Source organism: Pan troglodytes, chromosome X (assembly GCF_028858775.2).
Source record: "Pan troglodytes isolate AG18354 chromosome X, NHGRI_mPanTro3-v2.0_pri, whole genome shotgun sequence".
NCBI classification, from domain to species: Eukaryota; Metazoa; Chordata; class Mammalia; order Primates; family Hominidae; genus Pan; species Pan troglodytes.
In genome coordinates, this window is record NC_072421.2 from 131,216,625 (window position 1) to 131,234,872 (window position 18,248).

General features: G+C 38.9%; 2 protein-coding genes across 2 annotated transcripts in view; one reads left to right on the forward strand and one right to left on the reverse strand.

Annotated features, from left to right (window-relative positions):
- GPC3 (glypican 3) overlaps positions 1 to 18,248 on the reverse strand; it is a 452,497-nt gene that overhangs the window by 215,362 nt on the left and 218,887 nt on the right. The window contains 1 exon segment of the mRNA NM_001135737.1: positions 7,900 to 8,594. Coding sequence (NP_001129209.1) covers positions 7,900 to 8,594 — 695 coding nt within the window.
- On the forward strand, positions 17,309 to 17,851 carry LOC107972690 (small ribosomal subunit protein uS2-like). Its single transcript, XM_024353315.2, has one exon. It carries the CDS (start codon positions 17,309 to 17,311, stop codon positions 17,849 to 17,851), a length of 543 nt encoding a protein of 180 aa, XP_024209083.2.

Here is an 18,248-nt window from a genome sequence, read left to right on the forward strand (position 1 = left end):
AAAGTATTCTCTGAAGAGCTGAGAAAACTGCCACTGTTCTCAGTATTTGGATATGCCTTCTGCTACCCTCCAACAGGTGGCACATGGGCCTGCTTTTTGGCCAATCAGTCAGGGTTGAGCTAACTGTCTTTTACTAACTTCTAATTTCCTTGCCAGATCCTCCAAAAGCATTGAGAACTTGAAAGGTTCTTGGAGCCATCCAAGGGTGGGGGACCATGTGTTGGAAGACAATTCTCCATGGATCTCTTGTGCTTTGGCATGTCTTAGGAACAGACGAACTGACTACCCTTTGTTTCAGACTATCCTTTTCAAGTATCTTTGTATAGCCAACAGCCTTGGAAGATAGAGATGATATTTCCCTTTAGAGTAAACAGCAGGTGGGCTTACCATCTATTATAAAATATTTGAGTTCCCTAAGTTCAAAGTTTCTCTCCTATAATACAACTCACTATGTGTACAGGAGTCATTCAGCTCTCTTTGCCTTACCCTGTGGGAATTGGGACTCAGGGATCTGGCACAAATGCTAATACTCTGGCTGCTGCTATTGCTGTAAGCAATAAACTGTCCTTCATCTCTGACTCAGGAGTCTTATGCCATTAACTAACATCGATGAAACTGCAGTAGGCTAGCTTGTTTGCTTGCAATCAGGGTAAAAATCTCAGATCTTTCACAGCTCTTGAGGATGTGTTCCTGCCACATCAGTCCACTGACCACAGAAAGGATGTAAAATTTCTCTCTAAAAATTCAGAACATATAAGCAACTGGCGATTATGCCAAGGCAAGGGCAAGCAATTCTAGATTTATGAAGAACCCATCTAATTTCTTAATATGACCTGTAATATACGTATAATTTCAGGATGAAACATTTTTAAAAAGCTCCCCTTATGTAATCACTTTTTGAAACCTACCATAAAGTTAACATTTATTGCCTAAAACATGGTGCCAATTTTTTCATTTGTATTCTTGCAATAAATAGGTAATGTGTGTTTTAAAACTACGTATTTTCTCCATGGAAATCACTGAAGCTATTTTGATTGTGAATGAAAAAATGATGGCAACCTGTAAACAGTTTTTGTGTTTCCAGAAATAAACCTTGTGTAAGTAAAGTTGCTTACCATTGTTCTAGATGCTGACCTGCAGACACTAATTAGGTAGTGAGCCATTTACTTCTTTTTATCACTTTCAAATCACTTGGTACTGAAAACAGCTTGTATGAATTCAGACAAGGTATCTCTATCTGAGACTGAAAAATGAAAGTCCAAAGTGATAGCATGAGGAGAAAAACACTGACATTCTGACACCTGAGAAATAACCTCAGCCTTCAACAGTGGAGAGGAAGGTAAGGCTAATCTTGGAAATTCTGACGAGTTACAGTCACTCACACTGACAGCAAAATATAAGAGTTTGATGGAGTTAATTATTATTGAGGATCAACAGAGAATCTTCTCCAGAGCTTCCTGGCACACAAAAATAAATACTGACCTCAGAAATCCTAGCAAAGGAAATGGATGTATTTGGATACGTTAGGTTCTCAGTAGGCAATGTTACTATTATTAAATACCAAGGACACTCCGTACTGGAGATCTGATGTTCTTCTACTGTCCGGAATCAAAGGCAGATGCATTAAAAACTATCTGTTGGTCCAATCGGCAGATTTCCAACTTTGCAAGTGGAAGAGAACCTCTTTCTCACCACCGGCACTGCTCACATAGATTCTAGGCCAAGTCATCTGACTGTGTGACTGGACCTTCCATCACCTGCACAAACATTCCTTCTTTTCCATGAAACTACACTGTTCCTTTAAGTGTTAGGAAGATGTAAATCTCATGCCTTTTAGTACTTCATTGGGAAATACTAGAGCAAAAGTCTCCAAGGAGGGAGAATGAATTCAGAAACTGATTGTGCAGCTGGAAAAACAGTAGGGAGTAATACAGGATATTAAATAATATAATAAAAACCTACTTAGTCTGTGTTTGGGGAAAAAAGATTCTGCTGAAGAGAATGGAACTGCTTGAGAGAGCAATATAGAGTAATGGTTAAGAGCATGAGCTTTTGAGTCAGACAGGTTCAGCTTTAAATACTAGTTCTGCCACTTACTAGCCAAGTGACCGCTGAGGGCAACACAACAGAGTCATGTGCATCTTTCCAGCTACTCCCTCTGATCCCCAGTGGCTATGCTAGTGCTTCCATTATTAGATGCTCAATAAATGCTTCCTGCAACGAATCCTATTTCAGATAGTGCTAAAATGAATATCACAACGAAAAAAGAAAGGGAGAAGTAATGGTGGTAGAAAAGGTTGCAATTCTACACAATATTCAAGGAAGCATAGAACAAGCCAAGGTAATGAAATTGTGGGAGAGGAAGCACTAACTCTGAGAAATGCTGAGATGAATCAATAAAGTATGTATGTGTGTACAAGTGGAAAAATAAAAGTGCCAACCACCATGTGAAGACATGTGAGTAAACATGTCTTGGGGATTAAAGGAAGTAAACAAAATTACAGAAAGTTTTGGGAAAGTTTCCAGGAGAGGGATAAACATCCAACATGCTAATTATTAATCATTTAGTAAATGGATGAATTATACATGAAATGGGCAATGGCTATGCATATAGTCCACACATAGGTATATGGTAACAGCAATCAAAATGGTTTTCAGGATAAAAACAGCCATATTTTAAAAAGAAGCTGTGGCACTCAGCAGTTTGGGTGTAACAACACTGAAAATATATGTATTGCAAAATGGTACATATTTGTAGTTGCTTTAAGGTATAAGATGTGGAATTCAATAATGCACTGATAAATTTAACAGTGATACTTTCACCCAAATACTGTTAAAGATCTATTCAATTCTCACTTGGGGCCAAGATATTTATCCTAGTTTGTATAGATATTTATCTCAGTTTGCAAAACGGATCTATTTATAGTCTCATCATTAATACTTTCTTGGACTTTTCAGCACAAATCTTCTCTTTCCCCCTCCCTCCATCTCTCTTCCCCCCAACACATGTATTCACACACATACATTCTCACACATACTATTTTTATTTACTTCGTTTAGACTAAAATAACATTAAGATATCTTGGCACCTAAAAATATGTTTAAGAAAAACTCATTTTTCATTTGGCACTTAGATCACTGTAGTAAGAAAGAGTACTGGACTGGGACTTAGTGAATACTTGCCATGTTCCTGAACCTAACACTGCATTTAATCGCCATATCTCGACCCCATTTTATAGATGAAGAATTCAAGGTCCTAGCTTTGCCACTAATTGCCTGTGGAACTTAGGCCATTCACTTCCAACCTCTGGGGCTTATTTTCTTTATCTTCGAAACGAGGTGGCTGGATTTGCTCCCAAGGGAGCATCAGAATCAACTGGGACATTTCTTAAATAAAAAATAATTTGGGCACGGTGGCTCACACCTGTAATCCTAGCACTTCGGGAGGCTGAGGCAGGTGGATTGCTTGAGGCCAGGAGTTCGAGACCAGCCTGGCCAACATAGCGAAACCCCGTCTCTACAAAAAAAATACAAAAAATTAGACAGGTATTATGGCACGCGCCTGTAATCCTAGCTACTCGGGAGGCCGAGGCATGAGAATCGCCTGGGCCCAGGAGGTGGAGGTTGCAGTGAGCCAAGATCGAGCCACTGCACTCCAGCCCGGGTGACAGAGTGAGACCCTGTCTCAAAAAACAAAAGAGAACAAAATGAAACAAAATCATCTGATCTCTTCACACACCTTTGGTATTAGAATCTCTGCAGGGGTGGACTCCAGGAATGTGTCTAACAAGTAACCCAGGTGATTGTGATGATGAGCCGAGTTTGAGAACAGGATCCTTTACCACCTCCAGTGGTGCTGCCAGCGACAACACCCCAGTATTTGTCTGCCTGCCTTCACTTGGTAGTCTGAAGTATTGAGAACTATGCTAGAGAAAACTAAAGCACCAACAAGCCACACTTAAAAAAACGAACAGTACCACACTCACTTAGAAGACCAAAACAATCTTCATAATCTGGGTAGATGACAGCCACAAAAACAACTAGGCAAAGTCTCTGTGTGGCAGACCTCATGTCATGGCTTAAAGCCAGCTCGAAAGGATATCCCAGCAGAGCTCAGGAAGAGGATATTTTTAAAGAAGTCTCTCACCACAACTGAACCTCAAGCAGGACTGAATGGCAGGGTTTTACATTTTATCGCAACAGGAAGGTTAGGGTGCTACTGGAGAATCTCATTAAAGCTTTAGTTTTAAACCAGCTTTTGCTTTGGGGCATTCTGTGGGTTTGTTAATGTGAATAGAGTTCTGCAGCTCCGACTCCCCCTCGCCCTCATAAATGCCCAGTCCCTTTTTGACCCGTACTGAGTATGGGTTGGATCACATCTGGCCAGTGATTCCCCTACCCCCACCATTTGGTACGTATTACTTAGAGTTGGTGATCATAAAACATGAACAAGGCAGAGTTTACATATGTTTTCTGGTTTAGTTCAGGCATTCCCCGGGGATGGCAGAATTCACACTCTCATAACCAGCTGGGAGCTGGGAGCAATCAGGCCCTTAATGGCCAAAACAGAAAGGGCCTGCATCACTGAGCACCTCTTGACAGCCAAAGCCTTTCTTCCTGAATGATAATGACATGAAATGCACTCCCCCTGCACGCATGTGCATGCACCTAAAATGTAGCAGGATTGGCAGCCAGAAATTGCTATCCAATTTAGGTTCACTACATGTTTGCAAAATCCTAATGGAGCTCTTAGAGTAAAAGTCTAGGGGGGTCTAAGCGGGGACAGACTGGTATTATGGGGAAAGTATTACATTGTAGCAGCAGAAGACCTTGGATTCTACTTCTGGTTCCTCCATTAATTATATAACTTTGGGTAAGCCTCCCTGAACTTTATTTCTTCCTTTGTAAATCAATGGGATTGGACTAGCTAATCTCTCACAGCCCTTTCAACATTCACATTATGGTGAAGTGTTCACTATGGTGAAATGTATTCAGTTACACGTCTGTCTACCAACTAAACTGTGACCTTTTCAAGACTTAAGAACTATGTCTTGGGTAGTTTTGAATATCCAGCACCTAGCAAAGTGCCATACACAAAGCAGATGTTTAATAAATGCTTCCTAAATGAACCTTCATGTCTAGTGCCTGATCAAAACAGTGCACTTAATTCTTTACAAGTTCCTCACCTCCTTTTTTCATGTGTTTAAAAGCACCACATGGCCAGGCGTGGTGGCTCATGCCTGTAGTCTCAGCACTTTGGGCGGCCTAGGTGGGTGGATCACCTGAGGTCAGGAGTTTGAGACTAGCCTGGCCAATGTGGTGAAATCCCATCTCTACTAAAAATACAGAATTAGCCAGGCATGGTGGCATGCGCCTGCAATCCCAGCTTCTCAGGAGGCTGAGGCAGGAGAATTGATTAGAAGTAGGAGGTGGAGGTTGCAGTGAGCCGAGATTACGCCACTGCACTCCAGCCTGGGTGACAGAGCGAGACTCTGTCTCAAAAATAAATAAATAAATAAATAAATAAATAAATAAAAGCACCACAGGAGGATACTTGTTTTCCAGATCAATTGTGTTGCTATGAAATGACCAATATCAGAGGCAACCTTTAAACACTCCTACACCCTGTCTTTAATGTTGTCTCTTTATTTTCCTCTTACTGAAAGCATTTCCACGCCCCTGGCATGCTTTCTTTGTGTCTTACACACAGTGGGCTCTCAATCAGTATTAGGTGAATGAACATATGAATGCATTTACTTTTTCTAGTTTTGTAAAATTTACTTTTGCAGAAGGCCCCAGAACCTGGCCTTGAATTGTGAAGCAGTCAAGGGAATAATTAGCCACTGAAGAACACCGTAATTAGATAGGACATTTTTGTTCATTTTACTATAAAATATTTTCACAGGAAATGTGTTTTAAATGACTAACATTGTGAATGGGGCAATTACAGCAACTCCGTAAGTAGCCATGCTGAGGGTTGCATCATTTTTGTCCTCTTTCCTAGTTTAATTCACCAAAGAAACTAATTACTCCTAGAGTTTAAAGACAAGCTGAAATAGCCTAATCCACCCTCCACATTTTGGATAGGCAATAGTTCAGAGTGCACAGCAGTTGCACTGTATAGATGCTAAGGGTGTCTATCAACCAAGCCAACAAAGTCTGGGTTTGAATCCCAGCTCCTCTGACTTAACTAGCTTTGAGGAAGAAATAAGACTCAGTGTTTGATAGATCAGTAGAGTGTCTACAGTGTATAGTAATCTATCATATATTTCTTTCTCTCTCTTGTTTTTTTTTTTGTTTTTGTTTTTTTTTTTTGTTTTTTTTGAGGCAGGGTCTCACTCTTTCGCCCAGGCTGGGGTGCAGTCACGTGATCATGGCTCACTGCAGCGTTGATCCTCCCACTTCAGTCCCCCCAGTAGCATGCCACCATGCCTGGCTAATTTTTTGTATTTATTTATTTATTTATTGGTAGAGATGGGGTCTGTACGTTGCCCAGACTGGTCTTGAACTCCCAGCCTCAAATAACCCTCCCGCCTAGGCATCCCAAAGTGTTGGGATTACAGGCTTAAGCCACAGCACCTGGCCACATATATTTCAAAGTAGCTAGAAAAGAAGAATTTGAATGTTTCTAGCATAAAGACAAATATTTAGGTGATAGACATCCCAATTATATTGATTTTACCTTTACAAATTGTATGAATGTATTAAACTATCACATGTCCCCTGAAAATACGTACACGTATTGTATATCAATGAAAAATAATTAGCAGAAAGCAGAAATAGAATATTTCTAAAACAGAAAAATAAAACAAAACCCAGCTTTTAGGTTTATTAAGACTGATTTCATGGGTTACTATGAAATGATATTATGTAAACTAGCCAGCATAGCACTTGAGATGTAGTGGAAGCTCAACAATGGTAGTGTAATATACTATTCTGCCACCTCCTTCTACAAAGCTGGCAGCATTCAGGAATCAGATACTACCTTAGGGAAACTGACTGGTAACTCTTGGCTACATGTTCTGCTATATATTGGAAGTTGGTATCTCCCGAGATTCCGTTACTAACAATATCTGACTGAAACCAAGGAAACTGCTGCCTCACTCACAGAACTTCCCTTCCTCCATCACGAATTTCATCAGGCTTAGACTGATATAATCAAGGCTATAAACAAAACCATTGGAGAACATGGATTGTTTGCCTTGCTTATGTGCTTGTGAGGTTTAATTAGTGAACTCTAGCTGGGTCTTTTGTGTTTGAAGTCACTACTCAAAATGCTAATGTGATATACATGATTGAAAACACCAAGAGGAAATTAGAATCAGAAAAATTGGTGATAACCAAATTAAAGGGAGACCTGGTCAATTTCTGAAGCATGGCTCTTCCACTAACTTTACGTGGGTGCTCTTAGGCAAGTTGCAATTTCACTTAAGCTTCAGTTTCCTCATTTATAAAATGAAGATAATAGCTCCCACTTCACAGGCTTGTCATCTATTGTGTATCAATAATGAGGATTATGATAACTGACAATAATGCTAATAATAGCCAACATTTATCGAAGACTTACCACGTACCAGACACGTGCTAAGTGCTTTAACAAATGTCATTCCCTATGAAGACGATATTCTTTTTATTTCTATTTCATGAATCAGAAAAATGAACTCATAAAGATAAAATGACTTCCCAACGTCGCACAGTAAGGAAGTAGGTGGAGCCAGGCTTTACGATTGCATAGCCTGTGGTCTTAATATGCTGCCTAACTCTGTGAGGTCATTCAGTCCATCATCACCCCTTCCCCACCTTCCAATTTTGTTCTCATTTCTCTCCATCAGCACCTGCTACTGGCCACCTCACCCCAATAAGGCCCAAATCCTCTGACAACTGTAGACTGGTACTCACAGTGGTGGTCAGCTTTCCTGCATTCTTCTGGACATACTGGATAGAATCATGGATTGTTGAAAAGAGACCAAGCAGTACGTTTTCCATGTCATAGATTCTGTACATGCCATTCACAAGTTCTTCAAGGGACAGAATGTATTCTCTCCAGTACTTGTCAATCTCCACCACACCTGCCATACAGCCTTGCATGACCACATTGCAGTAACCGCCACAGGGTTTAACCATCATCAGTCCCTGGCAGTAAGAGCAGTACCACATTCTGGTGAGCATTCGGCCACAGTCCTTACTGAACTTCAGGTGATCAGTTGTGTTGATCACTTCAATTCCAAGATTCAGAGCCTGAAGGAAGATCCTAGTGACTTGCAGTGACTTGGAAACCTGGGTCATAATAAGCTTGGGGAAATTCCCAAATACTTTCAGGTCACGTCTTGCTCCTCGGAGGCACTCGTTGATGTCCAAGGCTGAATCAGGCAGGCCTGGGTTCATTAGCTGGGTATAGATGACTGGAAACAGGCTGTCAAACAATTCATTGACCATGTCATCTACATTGATGTCAGAACCCAAGATGTAGAGAGACACATCTGTGAAAAATTCACCCACAAATTCAAAAGCTTGTGGAGTCAGGCTTGGGTAGTTGTTCTTGAACATGGCATTGGTGTAGTTCTTGGCATGGCGAACAACAATTTCAAAGGCCTCTGTAAAAAAAAAAAAAGAGACACAAAAATGTGTACAAATTAAAGCATGAAAATCCAGTGTGAAAATGAATTTGAGACTTCTCTATTGCTGTGGTGATTAAGGTCCCATTTGCGTTAAATAATTGACTCTCATTCATTTCTGGCATTGCCTCTACTCTTGCAGTCATTTGCTCCTATAAATCAATTTTCCTTTCTGAACATGAAGTCCAGATTCTGATGTGCACATAAATTCTTAAACACACAAATTATATTTCAAATGACAAAAGCCAAGATTCGGTTAACATTTCGGCCTTTCATGAAAATATTGATTAAAAATTGGCTAAATGAGAAGTTATTTCTCTTTCTCACACTGATTTATTCAGTTAAAAAGAAATTGTATTTCAGGACATTTCATTTTTAGACAGAGATAAATATTTGACAACAAACCATGCATTGTATAAACTCACACAACAATTTAAGCCTGTTTAGCCCTGGAGGGGAGGCAAGTTCCTAGCCAAGAATAAAAGCTATCACGAATTTAATCATTTTGGTAGATTTTCTCCTGATAACTTTAAAGAGAGCTTTCTGACAGATTGCCAGACCTGGAAATGGAATTTATCCAATGCATTTGTATCTGGGTGGAAAAATAATCCATGTACTTATCTATCATTTGGTATTGAAAACAACACCTCTGGTATTTGCAAGCTGAACATCCGGAGGGATAACTACTAAGCTTCCTTGCTAAGTTCAGCTTCCACATGGCTTGGAAGCCTTATCTGCTCTACAGAGACCACAAATTCATGATTACATCTGCTGCCCCAACCCCTTTGCATAAAGCCCAATCAGTGTCATTGGTTTGAAAGAGAAAGTAGTAATGTCACCATCTCATTTTCTCCAAACTGAAACATCCCAGACCCAAATTATTTCAAATAATCAGAGTTCTACATTTACATGAGGGAAGGAAAAACAACCACAATAGGCTTTTGAAGAAATAAGACAGAGTTTAAAAACAAAAATAGCCAAGTTTCCTGAGACACTTAAAATTAACTTAGTCCTTCCTTCCATTTCCTTCCAAAGTGCAAAGGTCCATGACAGATGTACTCCAAATGGTGCCAGTTCATGAGCCTTGAAAAATCGAATTATTACCACTTTTAGACTACTAGAGAGACCATACTCCAACAGTTCCTTGGGATCACTTAGTCCAACATTTCAGTCATCTGTGGCAGAAGTGAGCTCTAGGTTGTGCTACCACCATCTGCCCCAGATCCCTCCCAGGGTAGAACACGCTCCCTAGATTCTTCCCTTGGGCTTATGACATGCCCAGCAATGTTGAACAATTGCCAGTGTAGTTCTATTGGGTTTCCAAGCTCACTTGAGAAAATAATGAGTTTAAAACAAAACTTAACTTCCTACAAAAGGTTTTTGAGTATATGTGTACTGAGGGCAGTGAGAGTGTAACAGTCTCTGAGGGACACTAGCTTGCACTGATTACTTTGCAGCTGTGTGTCCCTGGGGAAAAAAAATCTGCCTTTCTGTAAGTTGTTGAATGTTCATTTGGTTTTTTGTTTGTTTGTTTGTTTGTTTAGAACATTAAGCAATTCCTAGAAAGTTGCTCTATCTTATAACAACTCTCCAAACTCCACATGCTACTTTAGTCTCAATCCTTGTTTTCTAAAAGCTGGATGAGGCCAAGAGATTATCTAGCCCAATACAGAGGACCAGTCAACAAATTCGTTAAAATCATCAGAAATTTGGAGATTTGAAACTATTCATTCATTTTAATTTCAGCTAGCAATCACTTGTTATATATCAGACTCTGTACTAGGTGCTAGAGGCACATAAGTGCTGGGTAGATGGAGATAAATGATAAACCATCCTTGTTTCAGAAGTATTCACAAGCTATATGGTTTAGAGTTTACAAAATATTCTCAAGTATATTATGGCATCTACTTTTTACAACAATCTTTTAAGTTTGGTATTACAACTCCCATTTTATATGCGACAAAATTGAGGCTCAGTAGAGTTAAAGCATTTTCCCGTGGTCACACAGGAAAGTAGAAGCAATCAGCACAAACTAGTGTCTTCCATAACAGTTACACTCTTGCTGCCTTCGACCTACAGCCAATACATATAGTCTCAAAAACCTTTGCAGAAAGTACAGTTCTATTTTAAACTCATTATTTTCCCATTGGCTTCCCATCTTCAAATGGAAACATACTAGAAGAAATTGCAACCCAAAGACCAACAAAGCAGAGTCACACCTTTCACCTTTGCCTTTGTGCAGAATGAAGAGAAGGGAAAAGACTGCTGTGGATATGCCACTCCTGTAGATCTCAATCATCCAAGCATCCCTAAAATGAATTCTATACAAGGCAAGCTTTATCTCAAGTACAGTGCATTCATTCTCCAATGTGCAAGATGTACAACAGCAAGATTCCATTGACTGTACTGTCATAACATTTTTAAAAGTTTCTGTTACTAGCACTCCTAAATCAATAGAAAAAGAAAATTATAAAAGATCATGAACTCTTCTGCAGAAAGAATAATCACAATGCATGTTGCAGGGGAAAAGGGCTAGGGGTTTACTTTGAACCTCAAGCTCATATGTGCTCCCTGCTCCAACTTCCACAGCTCAGAATCCACTTAGCACATCTCTGGGCTTTGCCCAACCCACTTACTTCTGTATCACAGGACAACAAACCAAGCCATAACTGGTCAACTAAAGGCTCCTGGGAGACTTATAGAAACCAACACTAGGCGAAAAGCAATGCTCAGCTTTTCTTGGCAACTTAAGGTTTCATGAAATGAAATCAAGGGCTAGAATTACTGCAAAAAAGTTCAGCTCACTGATTTTTTTGGTCAGATAATAATGTACACTTCAACTAGGGGAGGTTTCCCTCTGCCTCTTTCCTGGGAAGAAATCAAGGGATATATCCAGGAAAAATTTGAACAAACAATGTAAAATCAGAGCTATCATGAACATTTTGGCATTGGATAGAAAATATTCTAATTTTTTACAACATAAAGAAAAATAAGTGGTGCAGGCAAATAGACTTAATAAATTCGGGTTAATACATGTCCTAATATAGCAAGGTTTCTAGATATCTAGATGCCCCATTATCATTCTGGTCACCACCCTTTGGACATGCTCCAGTGTTGTCAATGTCCTCCTTAAATTATGGTGTTCAAAAAGGGATACAATTCTCCAGATGTGGCTTGATGGTGAAGTGTACAATCAGGCTATCACCTCTCTTTAAATGGTTCAATAACTTCTACTACCCCCCAGGACATATAGCCTATCACTGTAGCAAAATGACTGTCTTTAGTATTTGATACTGATGTTCCTGTATTCAGACTCAGACAGGAAGAAATGTGTTTTTATGGGCCTTTTCAGTAGTAGCTGGGTATTTAAAAAAAGGAGAATATACTTGTGTTTGGAAGAAGAGAGGAATAAATGAACCATGGAATCTCTTTCAAGCCCTTTAGGGTAAGGCAGTCCTTATAGAAGCAGGTTATTTTTTTTCAAGGCAATTTTTCCAGCACTGTAAGAATGGCAAATACTTAAGAACTTTTTGTGTTCCTGGTATAAATGCCTCACAATGGGTTAGAATAAAAAATGGTCCTTGTTTTCAAGCTTAGGTACCTTAACGGAAGGAAGAAAAGTAATATTTATGAAGTAACTGCAAGGTACATGCCAGGATCTGTGGTAAAATTGGTCATATCACATGAAGTTTCTGTTTATGTCCTTTGCGCACTTTTATGCAGCCAAAACACATATGAAAAAATAGCTCAAGATTACTGATCATTAGAGAAATGCAAATCAAAACCACAATGAGACACCATCTCACACCAGTCAGAATGGCAATTATTAAAAAGTCAAGAAACAACAGTTGCTGGTGAGGCTGTGGAGAAACAGGAAGGCATTTACACTGTTGGTGAGAATGTAAATTAGTTCAACCATTGTGGACGACAGTGTGGTGATTCCTCAAAGACCTAGGGGCAGAAATACTATTTGACCCAGCAATCCTAATACTTGGTATACACCCAAAGGAATATAAATCATTCTATTATAAAGATACATGCACATGTATGTTCACTGCAGCACTATTCACAAGAGCAAAGACATGGAATCAACCCAAATGGCCATCAGTGATAGAATGCATAAAGAAAATGTGGTACATACACATCTTGGAATACTATGCAGCCATAAAAATGAACAAGATCATGTCCTTTCCAGGAACATGAATGGAGCTGGAAGCTGTTATCCTCAGTAAATTAATGCAGGAACAGAAAACCTAACACCGCATGTTCTCATTTGTAAGTGGGAATTGAACAATGAGAACACATGGACACATGGGGGTAAACAACACACACTGGGGCTTGTTGAGGCAGGGAGGGAGGGAGAACATTAGGAAAAATAGCTAATGCATGCTGAGCTTAATACCTAGGTGATGGGTTGCTAAGCACAGTAAATCACCATGGCACACGTTTACCTATATAACAAACCTACACATCCTTCACATGTACCCTGAAACTTAAAATAAAATTAAAAAATAAAGAAAACTAGGGAAAAAATCAGTTAATGTAATCCATCACATCAACAGCCTAAATAAGAAAAATCATATGATCATATGAGTAAATGCAGGAAAAACATTTGCTGTTTTTCCTGCCAATATCCTACATCATTCATGATAAAATCTCTCAGCAAACTAGAAACAGAGGATAACTTTCTTCACTTGATAAAGAACGCCCACAAAAAATTTTACAGCTAGCATCATGCTTAACGGTGAGCAACTGCATGCTTTCCCCTTAACATCAGGAACGAGGCAAGAATGTCCCTGTTTCAGCACTCCTATTCAACATTATACTTAAAGTACTAGCTACTGCAATGAGACAATAAAAGGAAATAAAAGGTGTACAGATTGGGAAAACTACAAAACTCTGGTAAAAGAAATAAAAAATATCTTAATAAATGAAGAGATACTCCATGTTTATGGATAGAAAGACTCAATATTATTAAGTTTTCAATTCTTTCCAACATGATCTATAAATTCAATGAATCCCAATCAAAATCCCTGCAACTTATTTTGTGGACATCAATAGTAAAGTTTATATGGAAACATAAAAGACTCAAAATGGCTGTAACAGCACTGCAAAAGAACAAAGTTGGAGGACTGGCATGACCTGAATTCAAGAATTCCCATCAAGGTACAGTAATAAAGACAGCTTGGTATTGGTGAAAGAATTGAAAAACAGATCCATGGAACAAAATACAGAGCCCAGAAATAGACCCACACAAATACAATAATCAACTGATCTTTGACAAAAGAGCAGAGACAATTGAATGGAGAAAGAATAATCTTTGCAACAAATAGTGCTGAAACAATTGGACATCCACATGCAAAAAATGAATCTAGATATAGACTTTTCACCTTTCATAAAATTAAGTCAAATATATCATAGACATAAACATAAAATGCAAAACTATAAAACTTATAGAATGTAAAGTGGGAGTTCTTGGTGACTGACCTTAAGTTTAGCAGTAAGTTTTTAGATATAACAGTAAAAGCACAATCTATGAAGTTGAAAATTGATTAGTCAGACTTATCAGGCACTAAGCAGAAAAACATCCATTCTGCAATGTTAAGAGAATGAAGAGTAAAGCATATGTCAAGAAAATGAAAAGACAAGCCACAGACTAAGAGAAAATATTTGCAAAACACATGTCTGATAAAGGCCTTGTATCCAAAACACTCAAAGAACACTTGCAATTCAACAGTAAGAAAACAACCCAATTAAAAAATGGGCAGAAGATCTGAACAGACATCTCACCAAAGAAGATATACAGATGGGGAAAAAAAACTAGAAAAAGATATTCAATATCATATGTTATTAGGGAACTGCAAATTAAAATAACAATGAGATACCATCACAAAGCCATTAGAATGGTTAAAATTCATAACACTAACAACACCAAATGATGGCAAAGAGGCAGAGCAACAGGCACTCTCATGCATTGCTGGAGGGAATGTTAATACAAATGGTACAGCCACTTTATAAAGCAGCTTGGCAGTTTCTTACAAAAGTAAACATACTCTTACCATGTGATCCAGCAGCTGTGTCCCTTGGTGGTTACCCAATTTATTTGAAAACTCATGTCTACAGCAAAACCTAGTGCTTATAGCAGTTTTATTTATAATCACCAAAACTGGAAGCAAGCAAGATGTCCTTCAATATGATAAATAAGCTGTGGTACATCTATACACTGGAATACTATTCAGTAATAAAAAGAAATGAGAGATTAAGACACAAACAGACATGAAGGAACTCTAAATGTCTATTGCTAAGTGAAAGAAGCTAGTCTGAAAGGCTACATACGATATGATTCCAACCATATGACATTCTGGAAAAGGCAAAACTATAGAGACACTAAAAAGATCAATGGTTGTCAGGGATTTGAGAGGGGAGAGAACATGGGAAAGTAAGTGAAGCATGGGATTTTAGGGTGGTGAAACTATGCTGTATAATATTGTAATGAAAGATACAAGACATTATGCATTTGTAAAAAATTATAGAACCGTGCAATACAAAGAATGAACCTTAATGTAAACATATGGGCTTTGGTTAATAATAATGTATCAATATTGGTTCATTAATCATAACAAATGTACCAAACTAATGCTAATAATGTTAATAATAGAATAAGTCCTGTGCAGGGAAGAGGGAGTACACAGAAACTCTGTACTAACTGCTCTATTTTTCTTTAAATCCAAAACTGTTCTAAACAAATAAGGTCTATTAATCTTTTAAATTTTTTTTTTTAAAAACTAGACCTTGGAAATTAGCCCTTGATGGAATTAGTGACTAGAACCACTGAAGAGTGTTAAATCACTCCCTCTTTTTCCCCCTCAATCTACTTTGACATTTCTTTCATGAGTTAGGGAGTTTTCACATACAATAGATGCCATATGGCATCAATGTAATTTTAATTGAAAAAAACCACTGGAAAAGGTTAATGGACCCAAACAGCCAAATAGGTAACACATTTCAATGTTATTTTTAAATACTAAATGATTTTTTAGAAATCAGCTACATAGAAACTGCAAGCTAAGAAAAGCCTCACATTTTAAAAACTAAATAATAGAGAAGACACTAAAAGTGTTGCTCCAATTTCTGTCAGATTTTTCTGGCATTTTATGTTTCACATTAATTTAACTAGAATGGACAAAGCTTAGAAATAAGTTGCTATTAAATATAAGCAATTTATTTGTGCAGATCCATGACCAGCCTGTAAATATATACAGTCTTGCTTTTTAAATTTCACACACTAGGCTTCTAAATACAATGTACATCAATGAGGAACAGAAGAATGAGTGAAAGAAAGAAGAAATATATGCTTTTCACAGGCTATTACATATATCATTTGATAGATAGATGGAGAGATAGATAGATACAGATATTTCCCTAAAGGCTATTATAGATCAGAGAGAACAATTAAAATAATTCAGTCAAAGGGTCCTCAGAAATGAGAAGTGAATAGCTCTAACTACTAGAAAATGTATGAGTCTGCAACAATTGACCAACTCATTAGCCCAACTAGCTCTTCTCGTTTACCCACCATTAGCTTTCCTGAACAACTAGTTTATTTTAACCTTCTGGACACCATAATTTGGGTAACTCATCATTTTTCCCTCTTCACATTTATTACTAGAACGCTTAGGGCCAAATTTATGGTCTGCTTCTATCAAGCATAATAAACTTCATTATGTACTTTGTGTCATAATCTTACACCTGGCTCCATCTTACATTCCCCTTTGCCTGATAGTTCCTATGTATTTCAGTTGCATTGCATCTTACATTTATTATGCACATATTTGTAGAGCACTTTAAATTCCTCTGGGGACAAAGTAGGATAAAAACAAATAGGTAGGTAAATAAATAAGGAGAAGGAGGGAGAGGAGCTATGCCTACCACTTAAAGAAAAAATACCATTTCAACAATGTTTTCTCACAAGTATGAGTAGCAACTATAGAAATGTTTATGTTTATAAATGGCAAACACCTTGTCAGGGACTCATTAGCAGTTCAACACTGTCTTCCCTAGCAGTGGTCAAAGCTCTTGCTTGACATTCTGGACACTGGCCTTGGGAAAGAATTTATGAGTAAGTCCTCAAAAGCCATTGCAGCAAAAACAAAAATTGACAAGTGGGACCTAATTAAACTAAAGAGCTTCTGCAAAGCAAAAGAAACTGTCAGCAGAGTGAACAGACAACCTACAGAGTAGGAGAAAATATTCGCAAACTATGCATCAACAAAGGTCTAATATCCAGAATCTATTAGGACCTTAAACATTTGAACAAGCAAAAGACAACCCCGTTAAAACATGGGCAAAATACATGAACACACACTTCTCAAAAGAAGACATAAAAGTAGCCAACAAACATACGAAAAAAAATGCTCCACATCACTAATCATCAGATAAATGCAAATCAAAACTTCGATGAGATACCATCTCACACCAGTCAGAATGACTATTATTAAAAAGTCAAAAAACAACAGCCTTTCCGCCCTGCCCACAGAGGGGTCCATACAGCGTTTTTCGGGATTCCTGTCCTAACTCAGAGGAAAACTTTCACAACGTCCGGAGCCCTTGATGTCCTGCAAATGAAATAGAAGGGTGTCCTTAAGTTCCTTGCAGCAGGAACCCACTTAGGTGGCACCAGCCTTGACTTCCAAATGAACCAGTACATCTATAAAAGGAAAAGTGATGGCATCTACATCCTAAATCTGAAGAGGACCTGGGAGAATCTTCTGCTGGCAGCTCGTACCATTGTTGCCATTGAAAACCCTGCTGATGTCAGTGTCATATCCTCCAGGAATACTGGCCAGAGGGCCGTGCTAAAGTTTGCTGCTGCCATGGGAGCCACTCCAATTGCTGGCCGCTTCACTCCTGGAATCTTCACTAACCAGATCCAGGCAGCCTTTCAGGAGCCGCAGCTTCTTGTGGTTACTGACCCCAGGGCTGACCACCAGCCTCTCACAGAGGCATCTTATGTTAATCTTCCCACCATTGCTCTGTGTCACACAGATTCTCCTCTGTGCTATGTGAACATTACCATCCCATGCAACAACAAGAGAGCTCACTCAGTGGGTTTGATGTGGTGGATGCTGGCTCGGGAAGTTCTGCACACGCATGGTACCATTTCCTGCAAACGCCTGTGGGAGGTCATGCCTGATCTCTACTTCTACAGAGATCCTGAAGAGACTGAAAAAGAATAGCAGACTGCTGCTGAAAAGGCTGTGATGAAGGAGGAATTTCAAAGTGAATGGACTGCTCCAGCTCCTGAGTTCACTGCTACTCAGCCTGAGGTGACAGACTGGTCTGAAGGCGTGCAGGTGCCCTCTGTGCCTATTCAGCAGTTCCCTACTGAAGACTGGAGTGCTCAGCCTGCCACGGAAGACTGGTCTGCCGCTTCCACTGCTCAGGCCACTGAATGGGTAGGAGCAACCACTGGTTAGTCTTAAGCTGTTCTTATATCAGCTCTTAAGCAACATGGAAATAAGGCTGACAAAAAATAAACATCAGTTTCCAAAAAAAAAAAAAGTCAAAAAACAACAGATGTTGGTGAGGATGCAGAGAAAAGGGAATGCCTATGCACTGTTGGTGGGAATGTAA